Here is a 17,538-nt window from a genome sequence, read left to right as displayed (position 1 = left end):
TATAAAATGTAAGATAAGTTCGGTTATACAGAATATGGACATCTCTTTTAAAAGAGCTTTTAAGTGGTTGAGTGTGCAGAGTGTGTAAAACCACATGCTATCACATTGCTCAGCTGTTCTGAGTACATGTGCAATTCTGAATGCCTTTTTTACTGGTTATTTTTTGGCATAAGTTTGTTTGTTTGTTTGCTTGCTTGTTTGTTTTGGGGCATTAAAGCAGTCTGAATTTCATATTGCAGTGCTGCAAAATAGTTTTCAAATAAAACACAGAACATTTCCTCCAAACTGTAGTGGGAGCCAATCAAGTCATTGCTATTGCAGCCAATACGAAACCAGTTCTGCAAACTGCAAAGCCCCTACCCCAGTTTACCTATACAGAGGAAGTGTTACAAACCAATACCCTAAAAAAAAAAAAAAAAAAAACATTATAATAGATCATGTTTTTTTTTTTGGCTGATCTCACATGATTAGATCTTATCTCAACTTCCCATCTTTGCTCAGAAGGTCAGGGGGCAACATCAGTTACCACATTTGTGAGTATTCCTGGCAAGCACATTATTGATTTAACATCTTTTTTTAAATTGTGTTCATTTATATGCATTTAATATGCCTGGAGACCACTTTAAATGAGCCCTAACCACAGATTTTAAAGGCAGACACCTTTTTTATGAGTTTGAATTGGATGAAATGGTTATGGTTTCACACTTTTATATGGTTGGTAAACCAGCTGATGGAAACATTCAATGTCACAGAATAACGTGAATGTAACAGGTGGTTTCCACCACCGATCGAAGCTCATGTTGCTCATAGGTATGTGAAATGTTCTGTTATGATAATAAATCTTTAATAAAACTTAACTTAACAAAAAATGTTGTAGAACAACTTTGGTATTTCAACAGAATATTAAAAAAATGAAAATAAAATTTGTAAATAAAGAATTTAATTGCTCAGCACAAAATGAATGTTTCTATGTGGCAGAAAAAAAGAGTAATTAATATATATATATATATATATATATATATATATATATATATATATATATATATATATATATATATATATATATATATATACATATAATCCATTATCATTAATACTATAAGGCTCAAATAAACAATAATCTATGCTTTGTATATTTTTTTCTGAGGTGTCATATTTAAGGCATATCATTTTTAAAGCTGCTTTGGAAGAATATTTATTTTTTATATTAAAGTGCAATATATATTTAAGTGCAGTACACCTAGAATAAACTGAATTTAACAGTGTGTGCCCACTATATTTATTAAAGTAAAGTGCCAAAATATTAATGATTCATGTTCTTTTAATAATAAGTAATACAGTAAATAGTAAAGCCTAACTGATACGGTTTGTGCATTAAGGTTCAATTTGTTATTATTAATGCACAACAATGTCATTTGATCTCATCGCAGTTATAAAAAATAATTTTAAGTTAATTTTATATATTTTTGTTTATTGTTTATTTGTGTTCATTCATTCATTCATTTTAATTCATACAAATATTGATGATAAAAAGGTATTTACATACAAAATAATTATTGTTATTATTATTATTATTATTATTATTAAGTTATATACCCAGTAAAGTACTTTACTACTTAGTTATATCTAATTCTAAATCAAACCTTATATCATCAACCAAATAATTAGATCCCCCACAACTAAAATCATCATAATCATAATACCACAAGGTAGTTGTTCAGTCAAATAATAGCATTTTGCTGACAATGTTAATGTGTTTACTTATATTTTTATAAATATGTATATCATTAATATGTTTATTTGACTATTAATGTTAAAGCAGTCACATATTGTTTGCTAATACATTTGTACTAATGCCTAAAATATGATCTATTACCAGCATTGTTATGCTAACACTCTTTTTTGGTCTAACCCAGTTAGAACACCTCTGGTTCTCTGATTATGAATTCTACAGCTGCGTTGCTGAGGTAAGACCAAACATCTCTAAATTTAGTTCAAACAGCCGAAAAAGGAACACTGTGAAAATTGGACACTGGAAAAAACTGAAATAACATACAACAGCCTATATAAACACAAGTTCTGTCCGTTCAAGCTAAATGTATCATTCATTTCTTTTAAGTGTGGGGAAGCACAAAATGGAAGCCATGATTCATGGCAATTAATGCATTATTACTTAAGAGTGTTGTTCTGTTTCTATGTTCTTTGAAAAGCCATTTACACTGAGAGTTAAAGGTCATCTTGTTGTGATGTTGGGTGCCAGAATCAGCATAATACAGCCTCAAATTTGAAATTTGATCGCATATTTGCTGCCACTGCAAGGCAAAAAACCGACGACAGCTGTAATGCGATAAAACGAGCGGACAGGACAGAAACGATTGTCAAAAATGCTTGTGTTTGCAGCGTATATTGTTTATTAGAAAAAAATCAATAAAGTATTCTCTTTTGATGTTATGGATGAGTCTACAGATTTTTTGCCACATGTTTCTTGCATCTCACGACTATGTCGTGTATGAAACAATGTATATGTGCATGTGTGTGAAACAACAAACTGCTGATTTATTTGAAATAATTTGTGATTGTATATACATTGTTGTGATTAATTGTAGCTGTAAAAATATTTGCCTGCTGAAATTTAAATGTATATACATCTTCATTATGACTAGATAGACATGGTGAGTTTGTCTTTACTATACACGTTAGATGTGATCCACCTCATGGTAACAATCCTGTCAGATCATCTATCCTTTGAGTGAGAGTATAACGTTACAGGTCGGCCGATCTGGTTTCATGGTTAAAGTTAACCTTTTCGACATGTTTCAGTGCTTTTGTTGCTCAGCAATGGCACGGCTTTGATGTTGTCTTGGGGTTTGGCAAAAGTAGAGTGGGACAGTGGGTGGTGCTCGGGGTGGTGACTGAAGACAGTGACCGTGTAGTTCTGACCAACTTTTTAGGGAAGTCACAATGGTTCGTGCAAAATCACAGCTACTTTATGCAGCCTGTGTGCATTTTACTGTGAACTGACTGTTATATAGTACTGAAACTGAAACTTATATAGTAGTTAAATAGCCCCTAGACCTCAGTTATCATGAAAAAAGTCAGGACATTTCAATTTTGACAATATGGACCTTTAAATATATTTGTCTCTTTCTCATGAACAGGACTACTGCACAGCATCCATGGACTGGGAGGACATCTTACCCTTATCTAATTGACATTACATCTGCCAGGTGAGGTCATATCACATAAATTGGTCACATGTAAAAGAGGTGCTCTGCATTACTTATAGTATATTTTTCTTTTCCTTTTCAAGTGTGGGTACACCAGTTACGGATTATGATTATTCTTTGTACTACAATAATGGTGATGATCCATCTGTATTGGCCTGTGATTATGGAACTTATGGAGCTAGCATCCTCCCTGTGTTATATTCCCTGTTTTTCATCGTTGGCTTTCTGGGTAACATACTGGTGATCTGGGTGGTCTTGCTGGGTGTGAAGCTTAGAAGCATGACTGACATCTGTCTTCTGAACCTGGCTGTAGCTGACCTGTTCTTGGTCTGCTCCCTCCCCTTCCTAGCACACAGTGCCAGAGACCAATGGATCTTTGGAGATTTCATGTGCACTATGGTTTTCAGTGTCTACCACATTGGATTCTATAGTGGGATATTCTTCATTGTTCTGATGAGTGTTGATCGATACTTAGCTGTAGTTCATGCTGTGTTTGCTTTGAGAGTCAGAACTAGGACATATGGGATCTTAGCCAGTGTGATCATATGGATCATTGCAGTTTCAGCATCCTTTCCTGAGCTGTTAAATCTCAAAACCACACAGGTGAATAATTTAACTTACTGTATATATTATCCAACAAATCATGTAGATTCTAGTCATTATTCAATGATTACTGGCATCTTAAGAAAAAATATCATGGGTTTAATTCTTCCACTTATTGTTATTGGATTTTGTTACTCAATGATTCTGATGAAACTCCTGACAGCTCGCTCTTCCAGGAGGCAGGCCATGCGTCTTGTCATCGCGGTAATGGTGGTCTTCTTCTGCTGTTGGGCTCCATACAATGTTGCAGCTTTTGTGAAAGCCTTAGAGCTGAGTGAACATATAACCTCAACTTGTGAGAGCAGTAAGGCAATCAATATAAGCTTGCAGATCACAGAAGCTTTGGCTTACTCACACAGCTGTGTGAATCCCTTTCTTTACGTGTTTGTGGGAGAGAAATTTAGGAAGCAACTTTTCAGACTCCTGTACAGGACACCCTTCAGTAGAGTGCAGTTTATGAAGAGCTACATTATACAGGGCACAGGATCTGTTTACTCACAGACCACTAGTGTGGATGAGAGATCAACTATAGCAGTTTAAGTAAAATAACAATTGCAATAGGGAATACAGAAAAAAAAAAATACGTAAGCAAACAAGTAAATTAATCAGTTGATCAATCAATTAATAAATAAAGGATTTACTTGCCTAGTGAAGATGAGGCCCAGAGTAAATTAGCAGTTTGAGTGGAAATTTTATCAGAAAGCTGTAAATATACAAGGGCATGTTTTGAACATTGAAATGTTTACATTTATTTTTCATATGATCATTTAATTTTTTTTTTTCTTTCTGGCAACTATATTCACTTTTTACTTTACATGTGCATACACACATACATGTATTTTACTGTTACTGTTGGTTTTGTTAGATGTAAAACTATATGTACTATCCTTTGTATAAATACATAGCTTCAATAAAAATGTATGTAAGTTTGTGGCTCACATTGCAGAGTGATAATTTGACATTACAAAACACTTTACAATATTGACCCATATAGTAATAATCTTTGTTAATGTTAGTTAAAAAAAAATTGTAAATATATAAATAAATATATATATATGGGCCACCTGCATTAACATAGCCATTATATGTCTATCTTAAAGGGTTAGTTCACCAAATAATCAAAATTGTGTTATTAATAACTGTTATATAGTTATAATAAAGTCGTAGTTTTTGCTATTTTTGGACCCAATGTATTTTCAATGCTTCAAAAAATTCTAACTGACCCTCTGATCTCACATGGACTACTTTGATGATGTTTTTCTTACCTTTCTGGGCATGGACAGTATACCTTACACACAGTTTCAATGGAGGGACTGAGAGCTCTCGGACTAAATCAAAAAATCTTAAACTGTGTTCTAAAAATAAACGGAGGTCTTACTGGTTTGGAACGACATGAAGGTGAGTTATTAATGACATAATTTTGATTATTGGGTGAACTAACCCTTTAAGAACTAGTACGATCAGCTATATAGCTTTTTGGAATCATGCAAATGCACTTATTTTTGAGTGAATGACCTTGTCATGTGACGCACAGCAGTAGGCTTATGTTTTATTTAATTATCTTTTTTTCTCGAAAGTGTTAACTGTTTCATAAAATATCTAGGTTCTCAAATATATGTAAGTAAATGCATTTTGCAACTTTAAAGATCATGTTAGTTGATCTATAACAGATAATGAGCAAAGTAGCCTAATGTAAATGTAATCTATTAACTACCCATAAAACCCGTCTTTTTACTTAAGTAGGCTACTTTACTTAGGCTGCGGATGACATGTCATAAAATATTTTTAATATGACTGACTTTGTATTTAACGTGAATTTAATAAAAAAACATTGTACTGTAATTTTCTAATTATAATACGTTATCAAAGAACATTATCATTGAAGACAACTCTGAGGCTAGACTAAAGTCAGAGTTCAAACACTCTCAAAAACTCAAATTATAATACCTGAAGCTGTTTACACTGTGAAATGAATATCTTACTAACATCATACGCACATCTTCTCATTTGTTGTTTCTGATAAGAGAATTTGCCAGTGAGCAGAATTCAGTCAGCGAGTGCTTAAACTGAACAAAACACCCGCATTTCAGCAATGACTCATCTGTACTACTCTGATTGGCCATTGCATTCATAAGCTTGACAGAAATGTGTGTGATTGGTTCAAATGTGCAGCACTGTAAAAACAAGTGTGCCTGGCTCTGGCTCAGCTCCAGCAAAAGAGTTTAGAACTCAGAATTAAATCTAGCAGCTGAATATGTGCTGCACTGAACGTTCCAAGGGTACAAAAAGTTGTTCGGCTTCTTTTGTTATATATATATATATATATATATATATATATATATATATATATATATATATATATATATATATATATATATATATATATATATATAACACTTAAAATTTTCTTAGCTGTTAATGCAAGCAGGCACTGTTCATTGTTAGTTTATGCTAACTTGGGTCCATTAAATAACTAACAGATATATATTTTGATTTTAATAATGTATAGCATATTATACTACAGTGTAAATAAATGTTGCAAATAAACATAAGAATTCACCACAAATAATAAATTCTTTTTTTTTCATTGCAGTTCATGTTAATATAATTTAAATATATTTTATTTTATATAAATGAGATTAAAAATTAAGCAACTTCTGGGGGTGTATTATATCGCCTGTTTGACACATTTTAAAATTTAATTTAAACACAAAAAACGGGTTAATTATGTTATTTAAATTAAAACTCATCACACAAACAGCCCTAAACTCATGTAGAGCTGAAGAGATAGAAACTGGGTCACAGGCGTAACCGCAGACCCCACTACTCCTCCACAAAAACATGATTCAAATAGTTCTAGAAGTTTCTCTCATGATGAGCAGATTATACATAGACTCAAACATAGATTGGCATCATAGCGGTCATTATGATTCAGTCTAATATCCCCAGTACAGCCCTTTTAATTAAACTATGTGTATTATTCTCATATCTGACCAGTCAGAGTAATTAAGCTTTCACTTAACAGTCAAAACAACTATATGTGATAGACATCATCCATTCATAGGACAGCACATTCATAATATCACACTGACACCTCCTGAGGGAATATCCTCATTACCCTAATGAAACGGGTGCTTACTGTTTTTGCTTTTTACTTGTTTGCAAAGTATTCTCATATGAGTCACAGATTCTAAGTTAAAAGTACTGTATATGCATATGTTCTACTCAAACACAATGGCATTTACATGGGAAATTACAGGGCCTTTGCGATTTCTAGGCTGGACTACTGCAGTGCTCTTCTAGCTGGACTTCCATCATGTGCAATCAAACTTCTATAACTGATTTAAAAATTGCAGCAGCAAGACTCATCTTCAACGAGCCCAAAAGGGCCCACGTCACACTTCTCTTTATGTGCCTGCACTGGCTTCCGGTTGTGGCTTGTATCAAGTTCAAGACATTGACGCTTGCGAATAGTACAGCCACGGGCTCAAAACCCTCCTACTTTCACTCACTCTTATGAGACCACACCCCCTCCAGAAGCCTGAGATCTACAAGTGAGCGACGCCTCGTGTGGTAACATAACAGAGAGTCACCAAATCATGTTTTCGTTCACAGTTCCTAGCTGGTGGAATGATCTTCCCACCCCCATCCAGAACGCTGAATCCTTTCATGTGACATCTGAAAACCCATCTCTTCATCAACATTTAACTGCATCCTAAAATATATATATTTTTTTAATTATAAAAAAAAGTTTTGTCTTTCCTTAACCCCTCCCCGTTTAGCTTGTACTTATTTGAACAATGTCTCAAACTTTGTATAACAAGCACTTTTGTTTATTTTTATTTGTTTATTAAACCCGTGTTTATTTAACTATTTATGATGGACCGCTTGTTGTATTACTCAGTTGTAAGTCACTTTGGATAAAAGTGTGTGCTAATTGAATAAATGTACATTTGTAAATGAAAATTACAAGGATTATCTATTAGAGACATGTAAAAATGTATGAGCTGATGTATGGACACACCTCTATCATTTCTTAAAGACAAAACTGGTTGAGGTTTATCCAATACAACCCAAACTGTCTTAAAGTTGGCCCCATGGTTTGAACCTCATCTGACTGGGTAACTGTAATAAACGGTCATACTCAACAAATTACAATATTCTAATCATTATTAAATCAAGATTCTAATTAATATTCAAGGATAATCAGTATATTTAAAATGAATGAATAAATTTTATTAAAATGAATAATCATCACATTATTTTTCTCATACTGTACTTTGCTGCAGCAAAACTTTTCACCCTCTGGCTGACAGACTGACACATTGTTTTAGTCTCTTTAAACACAGCCTTTCTGAAAGGCTAGTTTGCTCTGATCGTTGTAAATATAACCTCTTACCATAAACAGGTTTCAGCTCGGTAGGCCTTTATGAGAAACTGCAAATAGTAAAAAGAAAAAGAAACTGAAGTGTGTACTGGTCAAGTATAGAGACCCATACTCGGAATTTGTGCTCTACATTTAACCCATCCAAGTGTACATACTGTAGTGGGCAGCCATATTGCTGTGGCACCTGGGGAGCAATTGGGGGTTCTGTGCCTTGCTCAAGGGTCTCACCTCAGTTGTGGTATTGAGGGTGGAAGAGAGCACTGGTCATTCACTTCCCCCACGACAATCCTGAACTGATCCTGAGACCTGAACCTGCAACCTTCTGGTCACAAGGCCGACTCTCTAGCCTTTAGGCCACGATTGCCACTATGTCATATGATAACTATGCTATATCAGCTATATCAAGCTATATCAATGACTATATCATTATTGGAAGTCAGTATACATTGTATACAGTACATTCTAAATGTAGATTCAACTGTGCAGTAGCACAATTATGTGTATTATTCTTATATCTGACCAGTCAGAGTGATTAAGCTTTCACTTACCAGTCAAACAACTATATGTGATAGACATCATCCATTCATAGGACAGCACATTCATAATATCACACTGACACCTCCTGAGGGACTATCCTCATTACCCTAATGAAATGGGTGCTTACTGTTTTTGCTTTTTACAAGTTTCCAAGGTATTCTCATATGAGTCACAGATTCTAAAGTTAAAAGAATATGCATATGTTCTACTCAAACACAATGGAATTTACATGGGAAATTACAAGGCCTTTGCGATTTCTAGGCTGGACTACTGCTGTGCTCTTCTATCTGGACTTCCATCATGTGCAATCAAACCTCTATAACTGATTTAAAATGCAGGAGCAAGACTGATCTTCAACGAGCCCAAAAGGGCCCACGTCACACTTCTCTTTATTTCCCTGCACTGGCTTCCGGTTGTGGTTTGTATCAACTTCAAGACATTGACGCTTGCGAATAGTACAGCCATGGGCTCAAAACCCTCCTACTTTCACTCACTCTTATGAGACCACACCCCCTCCAGAAGCCTGAGATCTACAAGTGAGCGACGCCTCATGTGGTACTATATCAGAGAGGCACAAAATCACTTTCCCGAATGTTTTCCTTCAACATTTCAATCAGCATTTGAATGCATCCTAAACACTTTTTATAATAATAATAATAATAATAATAATAAGTTTTGCCTTTCCTTAACCCCTCCCTGTCTAGCTTGTACATATCTGAACAATGTCTGAAACTTTGTATTACAAGCACTTCCTATGTTTGTTTGACTGTTTATGATGAATCGCTTGTTGTATTACTGAGTTGTAAGGCGCTTTGGATAAAAGTGACCCAAACCCAAACAGTCTTAAAGTTGGCACCATGGTTTGAACCTCATCCGACTGGGTAACTGTTATAAACTGATGTTGGGAACTCAGAAGCGAAGACCAGGAGACTTTGGGATATCTTTCACACAGTAGTTCCTCTTTATTGAGGACTCACTGTGCGTCACTGCAGTCATTCAAGTCTCTCCAAAGCAAAGATACTTTGGAGATTTTATGCATTTAAGTGGGAGGGATACATCGAGTAGAGGTGGATACAATTTAAACAAAGCATGCAAGTTTAATACAGGGATCGGTCAGATACTGGCCATTTTCCCATCTTTGTATTAGCATAACAGTGACATTCAAATGCAGAGGTGTCTGACAGTATCGCCCATACCTTCACATTATCATAGAAACAAAGGCACAGCTGTGCCTTGAGTTTATGGTCAAGAAGAGCATAAAAACAAAAGGTCATTATCTTAAACACTTGATTTTCCTGATTTGATCTTCTTGGATATGTCAGCTTTATTGCCTCAAAATGTCTACTATTATATTGGAACCTAGATTTAACATTTTATAAATTTGTAATCCCACAGTACTCCCATTGAGTGTTCTAATAACTCTCACATAATACTTATTTAAACCTTCGTAAGTCCATTCTATGGCCTATGTTTGTTAACATAAGCCCTATCTTGCAGTCATGTAACTTGAAAAGGTTACAGGCACGTAGAACTTATTCTGTGTCTTGTCCTATTTACTTAGGTGTAACAGTTATTTTTAAACAATGACTGTTGAAACATATGACATGGATGGTAACATGTCGTGGAAACTACATGTTGACACAGAAAACCATGTAGCATAAGAGTGGAAGTCCATGGTGCCTGAATAGCTGTGAAGTCTGTTTTCTGTAGTCCTTTTCCCATGTAGATTCACTCAGATGACTCTTTGTCCTCAAGAAGCTTGTTCATGGATGTCTAAGGTGATGCTTTACACCAGGCTGCTGCTTATGGAGATGACATCTCATGCACACACAAGAAAACAAAGAAACAGCAGACCAGCAGTATTCATGCATAGACATTTTTAGACTTCTGTTGATCATATATTGGTTTTAAGTCTGTTGATCGTATAGTGTTTGTCTCAACCTAGTTTTAAGTAATTTGACACCTATGGACCAGTGAGGTGGGGATAAATCTACTGATAGGAGAAACCTATGAGGAAGTCTTCACCACAGGGTTGGCCCCCGAGGCCTGTTGCACTTCGGTTCTTCCCTGGGCTCCCCACTGGTCTGTGTGTGTCCTAGTCTGTCCCTGAAATTTATGTGCAAACTTTACTGTGTGACATCTTCATCTTCCAATTGAACATCAGTCATAACAAAACATCATAACCCAAAGAGAATAGGAGTGACTGGAGTGTGATGTAATATAGCACATAATATATAACGTTCTCTCAATGAAAGGTAGTAACAATCAGCTTCCTGTAGTTTTATTTACAAATAAATGATCTTTCATCTTTGTTGTACATTACTGGGGAAGTTAAGCACTCACAGCCCTAACAGTTAACACCTGAGCAAGCTGCTCCAAGAGTTAGGTGAAGTGGGGAGAGGCTGCTTCAGAGTAGTAAGTAGACTGAGTAGGAGACTCCTTCTGTACACAACTAGTGAACTTTGACCAATCCACTTTTGGTCTAACAATGTTCTTTAACTCTCTCAGAACTCCTTTGCTCAATTAATCTTTACTGGCATGTTGTAGTTCAGGAGTAACAGCAGACTCAAAATTGTTAAATTCAGATTCAGTTAGAATTTGTGACATCAGCTGTGTGACTTCTGCTAACATGTCATAGAGATGCATTTTGCTGGCCTCATCTTGTTTAACTTCTTTCACATATATCTTATGGCTTAACCACATGGTCTCAAGCTCATCAGTTATCAGTCAAACCCATAGAGTGTCTTTACAACCGAGCCTTAAAAGTTCTGGACAGGAAGAGAATAAAGTACCATCACTGCCAAATTCTAAGTACATATAAGATCTTAAGTTTTGCTAATTTTATTTCTCTGCATCTGTTTAAACTGGTCTTCAAATGCTTAAATGATGCTGCTCCACTACCGCTCTGCAAAATATTAACAAGACAGCAAAGTACTAGATGCACCAGATTTGCTTCTAAAATCAATTGTTACATCCCTTTTCGTAGAACATCATTTGCCCAGGTTGCTGTTTCAGTGAAAGGGGCAAAATTATGGAATGCTCTGCCAGATCATCTTAAATGCATCCCAACATTAGCCACCTTAAAAAAAAAAAAAAAAAAAAAAATTCAAATTGTGGTTAAATCAGGAACAATGTTGCTCTCATATTTAATCTTTTGACGTTGCCCTTTCGGTATACTTTTAGTCCTTTTTTATTATTTTCCATTGTATTACATTTTTATCCTTTTTCTTTCCCGTTCTTTTATTAATGTTGATGTTAAAGTGTATTTTTATTTACTTTTTTACCAAAAAGCCCTTCTAGGGACAAGTGTTGTAAATTAGCTTTAGCTAAAAACATTATGATACATGCATCAGATGACTGTCAAAGTGACTGTCTATGTTATTGGTATCTGTCCCTATCTAAATAAACTTAACTTAACTTAACTTAACTTAACTTACACAAATTAAAAAAAAAAAAAAAAAATTAACAAACATATTACAGGATCTGGTTGCATAAAGTTCAAAAGGATGGTAGCACACATTTAGAAATATTAAATTAAACTGTACTTCTGGTAGAATTCACATTTAACTATCATGCAAAAGAATAAATAAAGGTCTTTTACAGGTGCTTCTCACTGATATAAGGCTAAGGTCAAAGCTGTTAATATATATATTAACTTTTTTTTCTCTCTGCAGTTGTATTTTAAGTCATTTCAAATTAAATGTATCAGAACAGTGGCAACTGTTTATGCAGGTGTCGCCTCCTTTAGGTCTTATGTGCAAAAGCAGCTTGGAAACAGATAAAAACCAGCAATAAAGTCAAAAGAAAGTTTCTTTTTTTCTTTTTTTTTGGGCAATTTGAATACACATATGTTAGCAAATCAACACAATAAAAAATGTATCCATAATAAGTATAAGTATAATTAATATTAGACCTATTCTAATAAGTAATTGAAATGCGATTATTTTCTATGCATTCACTTTTGCAAATACGGTCTCTTGAGGAATGACATTTTTATTATTTCTGTACAAGAAAAATCAGGAAGTTTGCTTGAGTGATTTGACATTTTATTTACATGACTCCAGCCAGCCTGAATTATTTTCACTCGTTAATATGTTGGTTTGAAACTTCCTAAAGTTCTAATATTGCGAAAACTATATCAATTAATTTACCTGCCGTACCGGCTGTTTGCTGTAGACTACATTTTTTGTCTAAATTATATTAACAAGGATTAAAATATAATTTTTGTTAAATAAAAACTTGAATATAAAAAGTTGTTTCATTATTATTTTTCCAATATTTTGCACAGGAATAGAATTCATTAAGATGAATAAGACTCTTACCTTTTAAACATTGACGTTTTGAAGTATTCTATGCTTCAAGATAACCCTAGACCAGTGTTGTTTCCATAGTTTCAACTGTCAGAACTTGTATATTATCTTCAGTAATATAACCTATCTGAAAGATATCTGATCAAATCATGACCACACTTAAAAACCACAAATATAGCATTCTGATAAATTTCTTATGCACTGACACCATATCAAAGAATTAATAGACCACTTAAATTAATCAAGACTTCCTGATCTAGATAAAGTGTGCCTCCTGGTGGTATAGCTGCAAGCTTTACAACGCACTTTTTTAATAACTGCACACAGACAGAGATGTCTAAATACCCCATTATTGTGTCAGTCAATAGAAAACTTATTTCAAAACTAAATTAGCAGAAGACAAAAATGAGTCATGGAAACTTGTTCACACTATATTCATGATTTCTTAGAAAGCAATCTCAGTGGGGAAATTTTGATTCATACTTATGGAAGTTTTATTTTCAGTTTGAAAGGTTCATAGAGATCATTTCATTTTATTTGGCTGGTTATCTTACACCTCAAAGCCAGGGCTGGGCCATTAAATGGAATTATTTGAACGTCAAAGTCAACAGTTTGAAACTTGAAAACAGTCGCACATTACGTTTCTCAAGAGAAACAATCTGTATGTGTGGGTGCATGCAGAACAGCATAAGACAGTTTAAAATAGACACCTAGACCTTCTCCTCACACCTCATAAAAAAACAAAGCCGTTATATTCACACAATCAGACAAACAACCACAGATGCTGCAAGTGTCAAAAACAGACGTGAATAAACTCACGAACCTTTCTGTAAAAGGCATCTTTTTTTTCTTTTTGCCCACATGCTGCCAAGAAGACAAGCACAAAACATGTTTATTTATTTATTAAAAGACATCCAGTTAAGGTATTGAACTTAACTGGATATGTCTTTAAAATACTTAAATAGGTTTTTGAGCAAATCCTGCAAATGAACAATTTTTAAAAGTAAAATTTTTCCATGTAATTAAGGAAACTGGAAAGCAGGATGCATAATGATTACGTACATTAAAAAATAAGTGACCACACAAATGCATTTTATTGGATGTTTGGTTATATATAATAAAATCTGCACCTAAGGATTCTTGATATTTTTTTTGTTCTGCAAACAAATTAATACATTCTAATGCATTTACAGTCACCTGCACAAGTTGAGTCCACTGCGATAAGATCAGGGGAAGTTTAATCAGTCATTTATCTGTTTTGGGATCTTACTAAGATCTCAGCACCTGCAGATGCAGTTTTCACACCTGCCTGCTGCCTCAGCCTCTCCGGATGGTTTTCACATGGTTTGGGTGAAGCCTCAAGAGACGTAGACAGGAAATGTGTAAAAATAATCTTCAGATCAGGGTAGTTTTATACACCACATCAAACTTACTGTACGGCAACAATGCTGTTGAATAATTCCTCCAATCCCACGAACACGAAAAGGAGAAACACTTTATAAACAAAGACACTGGAGACTAGTTGTACAAATAAAATGTTTCAGATGTTTAATCTCAAAAATAACTGAGGATAAAGTAACTTATGTTCAGCACAGAATGTGTAAACATATATGGTTTCTGTACAAAGAAATATACATGCAAAATTAATATTGAGTCAAAAGCATTCAAAATGACATTGTTACAGTATGTAAAAAAACAGGGTATACATTTATGCATTATGAGAAACTAACTTAATATAAACATGAAAAATCATACTAACATACAGTAACTGAGCCAGCATATTATTTACCTCCTTTTTATTCAGCACTAAAATAATTGCAACTAGGTTTTAGTGACAAGGGTTGACAGTTGCTATTTTGAATTATTAGACCACTGCAACTTGCCTCTTAAACTTCAACCCACAATATGGAGGCAATTAACTTGGTACTTTCTTCCTGTACAACATATACAGTACACGGGGAACAATTCATCTCAATGTATTTAAAACAAAGGATAATTCTTGTCATTTAGTCATGCAAACTTACATTAACAGACTGTTGCTACAATGAGCAGATATGGAATTTAAAATATGAAGCATTACTTCATCTACAATTAAATTTGATTGACAAAAACAAAACAAGACACAATTAATAAATCAACAATCAATACTCCTGCTCCAGGAGTCAGAACTGCATTCATAACTTATTGTTAAGTTATAACCACCAAATAGTGAGAAGCATTTAGATAAATGAGGATTAACTTTGGTATAACGATAAAAATAATGACATTCATGACGAAAGTGTGACAAAGACACAAATGGTTTTTAATAAATGAGGCTTAAGCTTACAAAATAATACTGAACACAGAAAGAGCCACAGACACATCATATCTCAACTTGCAGTGGCCAATACATGTACTTAACAAAGCTGATTTAACACGAATCATTATAAATAGCTGCAGAACGTTAAAGCCCCAACATTGCACATTTCAACAAGTTACAAAGAGTGCACATTTGCTGTGGTTACCAAAACTTCCTGCCTTCAGCGGCTTTCCAGCTTGTATTCTAACTGGTCAGTTGAAAGTCATGATCAGCCAATGAGAAAGCATGTCAAACACAGCAAATTAACATGAATGAAGGGAGGTCCAGTTTATTTACAACATAAGGCTGATAGACAGATGCAAATTGAAATGAAAAGCTTACTTTTTACTTTACTTGTGTGAAAGAGATGCAGCTGTTAAAAGTTGTTTCATTTGTTATGCCTGATTTCCAATATGACAGTATGTCTATCAAACATGGAACTTGAGATGAATACCATAGTGTAACTTATTTAACTTCTCTTTAAATCTTTATATGATTTTTTTTTTCTTTTGTCCAAAACGTTCAGGATAAAGATATTATCTTAACTGTGCTTCTATACATGGTCTGTACAAAATGTAATCCTTCCTGCATGTAGCTATATAAATTACAGTACTCCACTAAAACAACCTGATTGAAAAACTGTCAGAACATGAGGCTAAACCTTTCTGGCTCAGGGAAAAAAAAACTTCAAAAGAATCCCCCCCCCCCCCCACTTCTTAATTCACATTTGTTTCTCATGAGTTTTGTCCATACAAATAGAGAACGTGTACATGTAGCTGAAATTTTTTTTTGAAGGGTTGGAAAGGGGGACTTCAGAGTTTTGTCAGCAGCAGTTACAGTAACAGAGACCAAGAACCATTTCAGAATGACTCTAAAAGGAGGATAAGATTTCAGCATATTTCCTATTTATAACCTATACATTCCTTAATATAACTGCAGGAGAACAAGCTTACTATTGGATTTCCACTCTACGTTTCTCTCAGGTCTGGCTAAGTAGGCACCTACGCAGGAATGATCGGAAACTGGCCACGTCGTAGGTCTTTCTGATGTTTCCTCCGCTCAATAAAAGAGATAAGTCTAGAAGTGTCGAGGTGAGCTGCGCCAGAGGCCGCGATAGGCTGCAGCCATGGCTCCTCATGCAGGCAAGCCTGTGCAGAGGGACGTCTGCATGGCTCGCCTTGGAGTAAGACACATACGAAATCCCGCGCCGCCTGACTCACACCATGGAAGTAGTCCTCCGGGAAGCTGAAGTCAAGACGGCAGATGTTGAGGCAGGTCTCCTCGACACTCTCATCCAGGAAAGGGGACGCCCCGCTGAGCATCACGTACGCCAACACGCCTAGACTCCAGATGTCAGACGCCAGAGCCGCTGGTTCTCCCAGCACCAGCTCAGGGGTGGAGAACTCTGGGCTGCCCAGCAGAGGGTGGATGTAAGGAGTGTTGGCGAGATGTGCTGCATCACCAAAATCCGTCAGTTTGACTAGAGGCTGGGCTGACATTTGCTCGATTAATATATTCTCGGGTTGAAAGACACATAATGCAGACAATCATGGGATAACAGATACAACCCGAATTCCGGAAAAGTTGGGACGTTTTTTAAATTTTAATAAAATGAAAACTAAAGGAATTTCAAATCACATGAGCCAATATTTTATTCACAATAGAACATAGATAACGTAGCAAACGTTTAAACTGAGAAATTTTACACTTTTATCCACTTAATTAGCTCATTTAAAATTTAATGCCTGCTACAGGTCTCAAAAAAGTTGGCACGAGGGCAACAAATGGCTAAAAAAACAAGCAGTTTTGAAAAGATACAGCTGGGAGAACATCTAGTGATTAATTAAGTTAATTGATATCAGGTCTGTAACATGATTAGCTATAAAAGCTTTGTCTTAGAGAAGCAGAGTCTCTCAGAAGTAAAGATGGGCAGAGGCTCTCCAATCTGTGAAAGACTGCGTAAAAAAATTGTGGAAAACTTTAAAAACAATGTTCCTCAATGTCAAATTGCAAAGGCTTTGCAAATCTCATCATCTACAGTGCATAACATCATCAAAAGATTCAGAGAAACTGGAGAAATCTCTGTGCGTAAGGGACAAGGCCGGAGACCTTTATTGGATGCCCGTGGTCTTCGGG

At 35.1% G+C, this 17,538-nt stretch overlaps 1 protein-coding gene and 1 long non-coding RNA gene across 2 annotated transcripts; one reads left to right on the top strand and one right to left on the bottom strand.

Moving 5' to 3' along the window:
* Positions 1–412: 412 nt before the first annotated feature.
* LOC132103568 (C-C chemokine receptor type 1-like) lies at positions 413–4,382 on the top strand. Its single transcript, XM_059508674.1, has 4 exons — positions 413–533; positions 1,921–1,967; positions 3,159–3,227; positions 3,311–4,382. The coding sequence occupies exons 2-4, from the start codon at positions 1,942–1,944 to the stop codon at positions 4,368–4,370; spliced, it is 1,155 nt and encodes a 384-aa protein (XP_059364657.1). The 5' UTR covers positions 413–533; positions 1,921–1,941; the 3' UTR covers positions 4,371–4,382.
* Positions 4,383–14,139: 9,757 nt separating this feature from the next.
* LOC132102773 (uncharacterized) lies at positions 14,140–16,580 on the bottom strand. Its single transcript, XR_009423291.1, has 2 exons — positions 16,052–16,580; positions 14,140–16,019 (listed from the first exon to the last, which is right to left on the bottom strand). It is a non-coding gene; the product is annotated as an uncharacterized LOC132102773 (long non-coding RNA).
* Positions 16,581–17,538: the final 958 nt, after the last annotated feature.

The sequence above is a fragment of the Carassius carassius genome, chromosome 24, assembly GCF_963082965.1.
Source record: "Carassius carassius chromosome 24, fCarCar2.1, whole genome shotgun sequence".
Lineage (NCBI taxonomy): Eukaryota > Metazoa > Chordata > Actinopteri > Cypriniformes > Cyprinidae > Carassius > Carassius carassius.
Note: the sequence above shows the minus strand (reverse complement) of the source record. Positions and strands in the feature narration are given on the sequence as shown.

Coding starts and splice junctions, on each gene's coding strand:
- LOC132103568 (XM_059508674.1), top strand. CDS start 1,942: ATGAATTCTACAGCTGCGTTGCTGAG. Junction 1,968..3,158: donor TCTACAGCTGCGTTGCTGAG/GTAAGACCAAAC, acceptor TCTCATGAACAG/GACTACTGCACAGCATCCAT. Junction 3,228..3,310: donor ATTGACATTACATCTGCCAG/GTGAGGTCATAT, acceptor TTCCTTTTCAAG/TGTGGGTACACCAGTTACGG.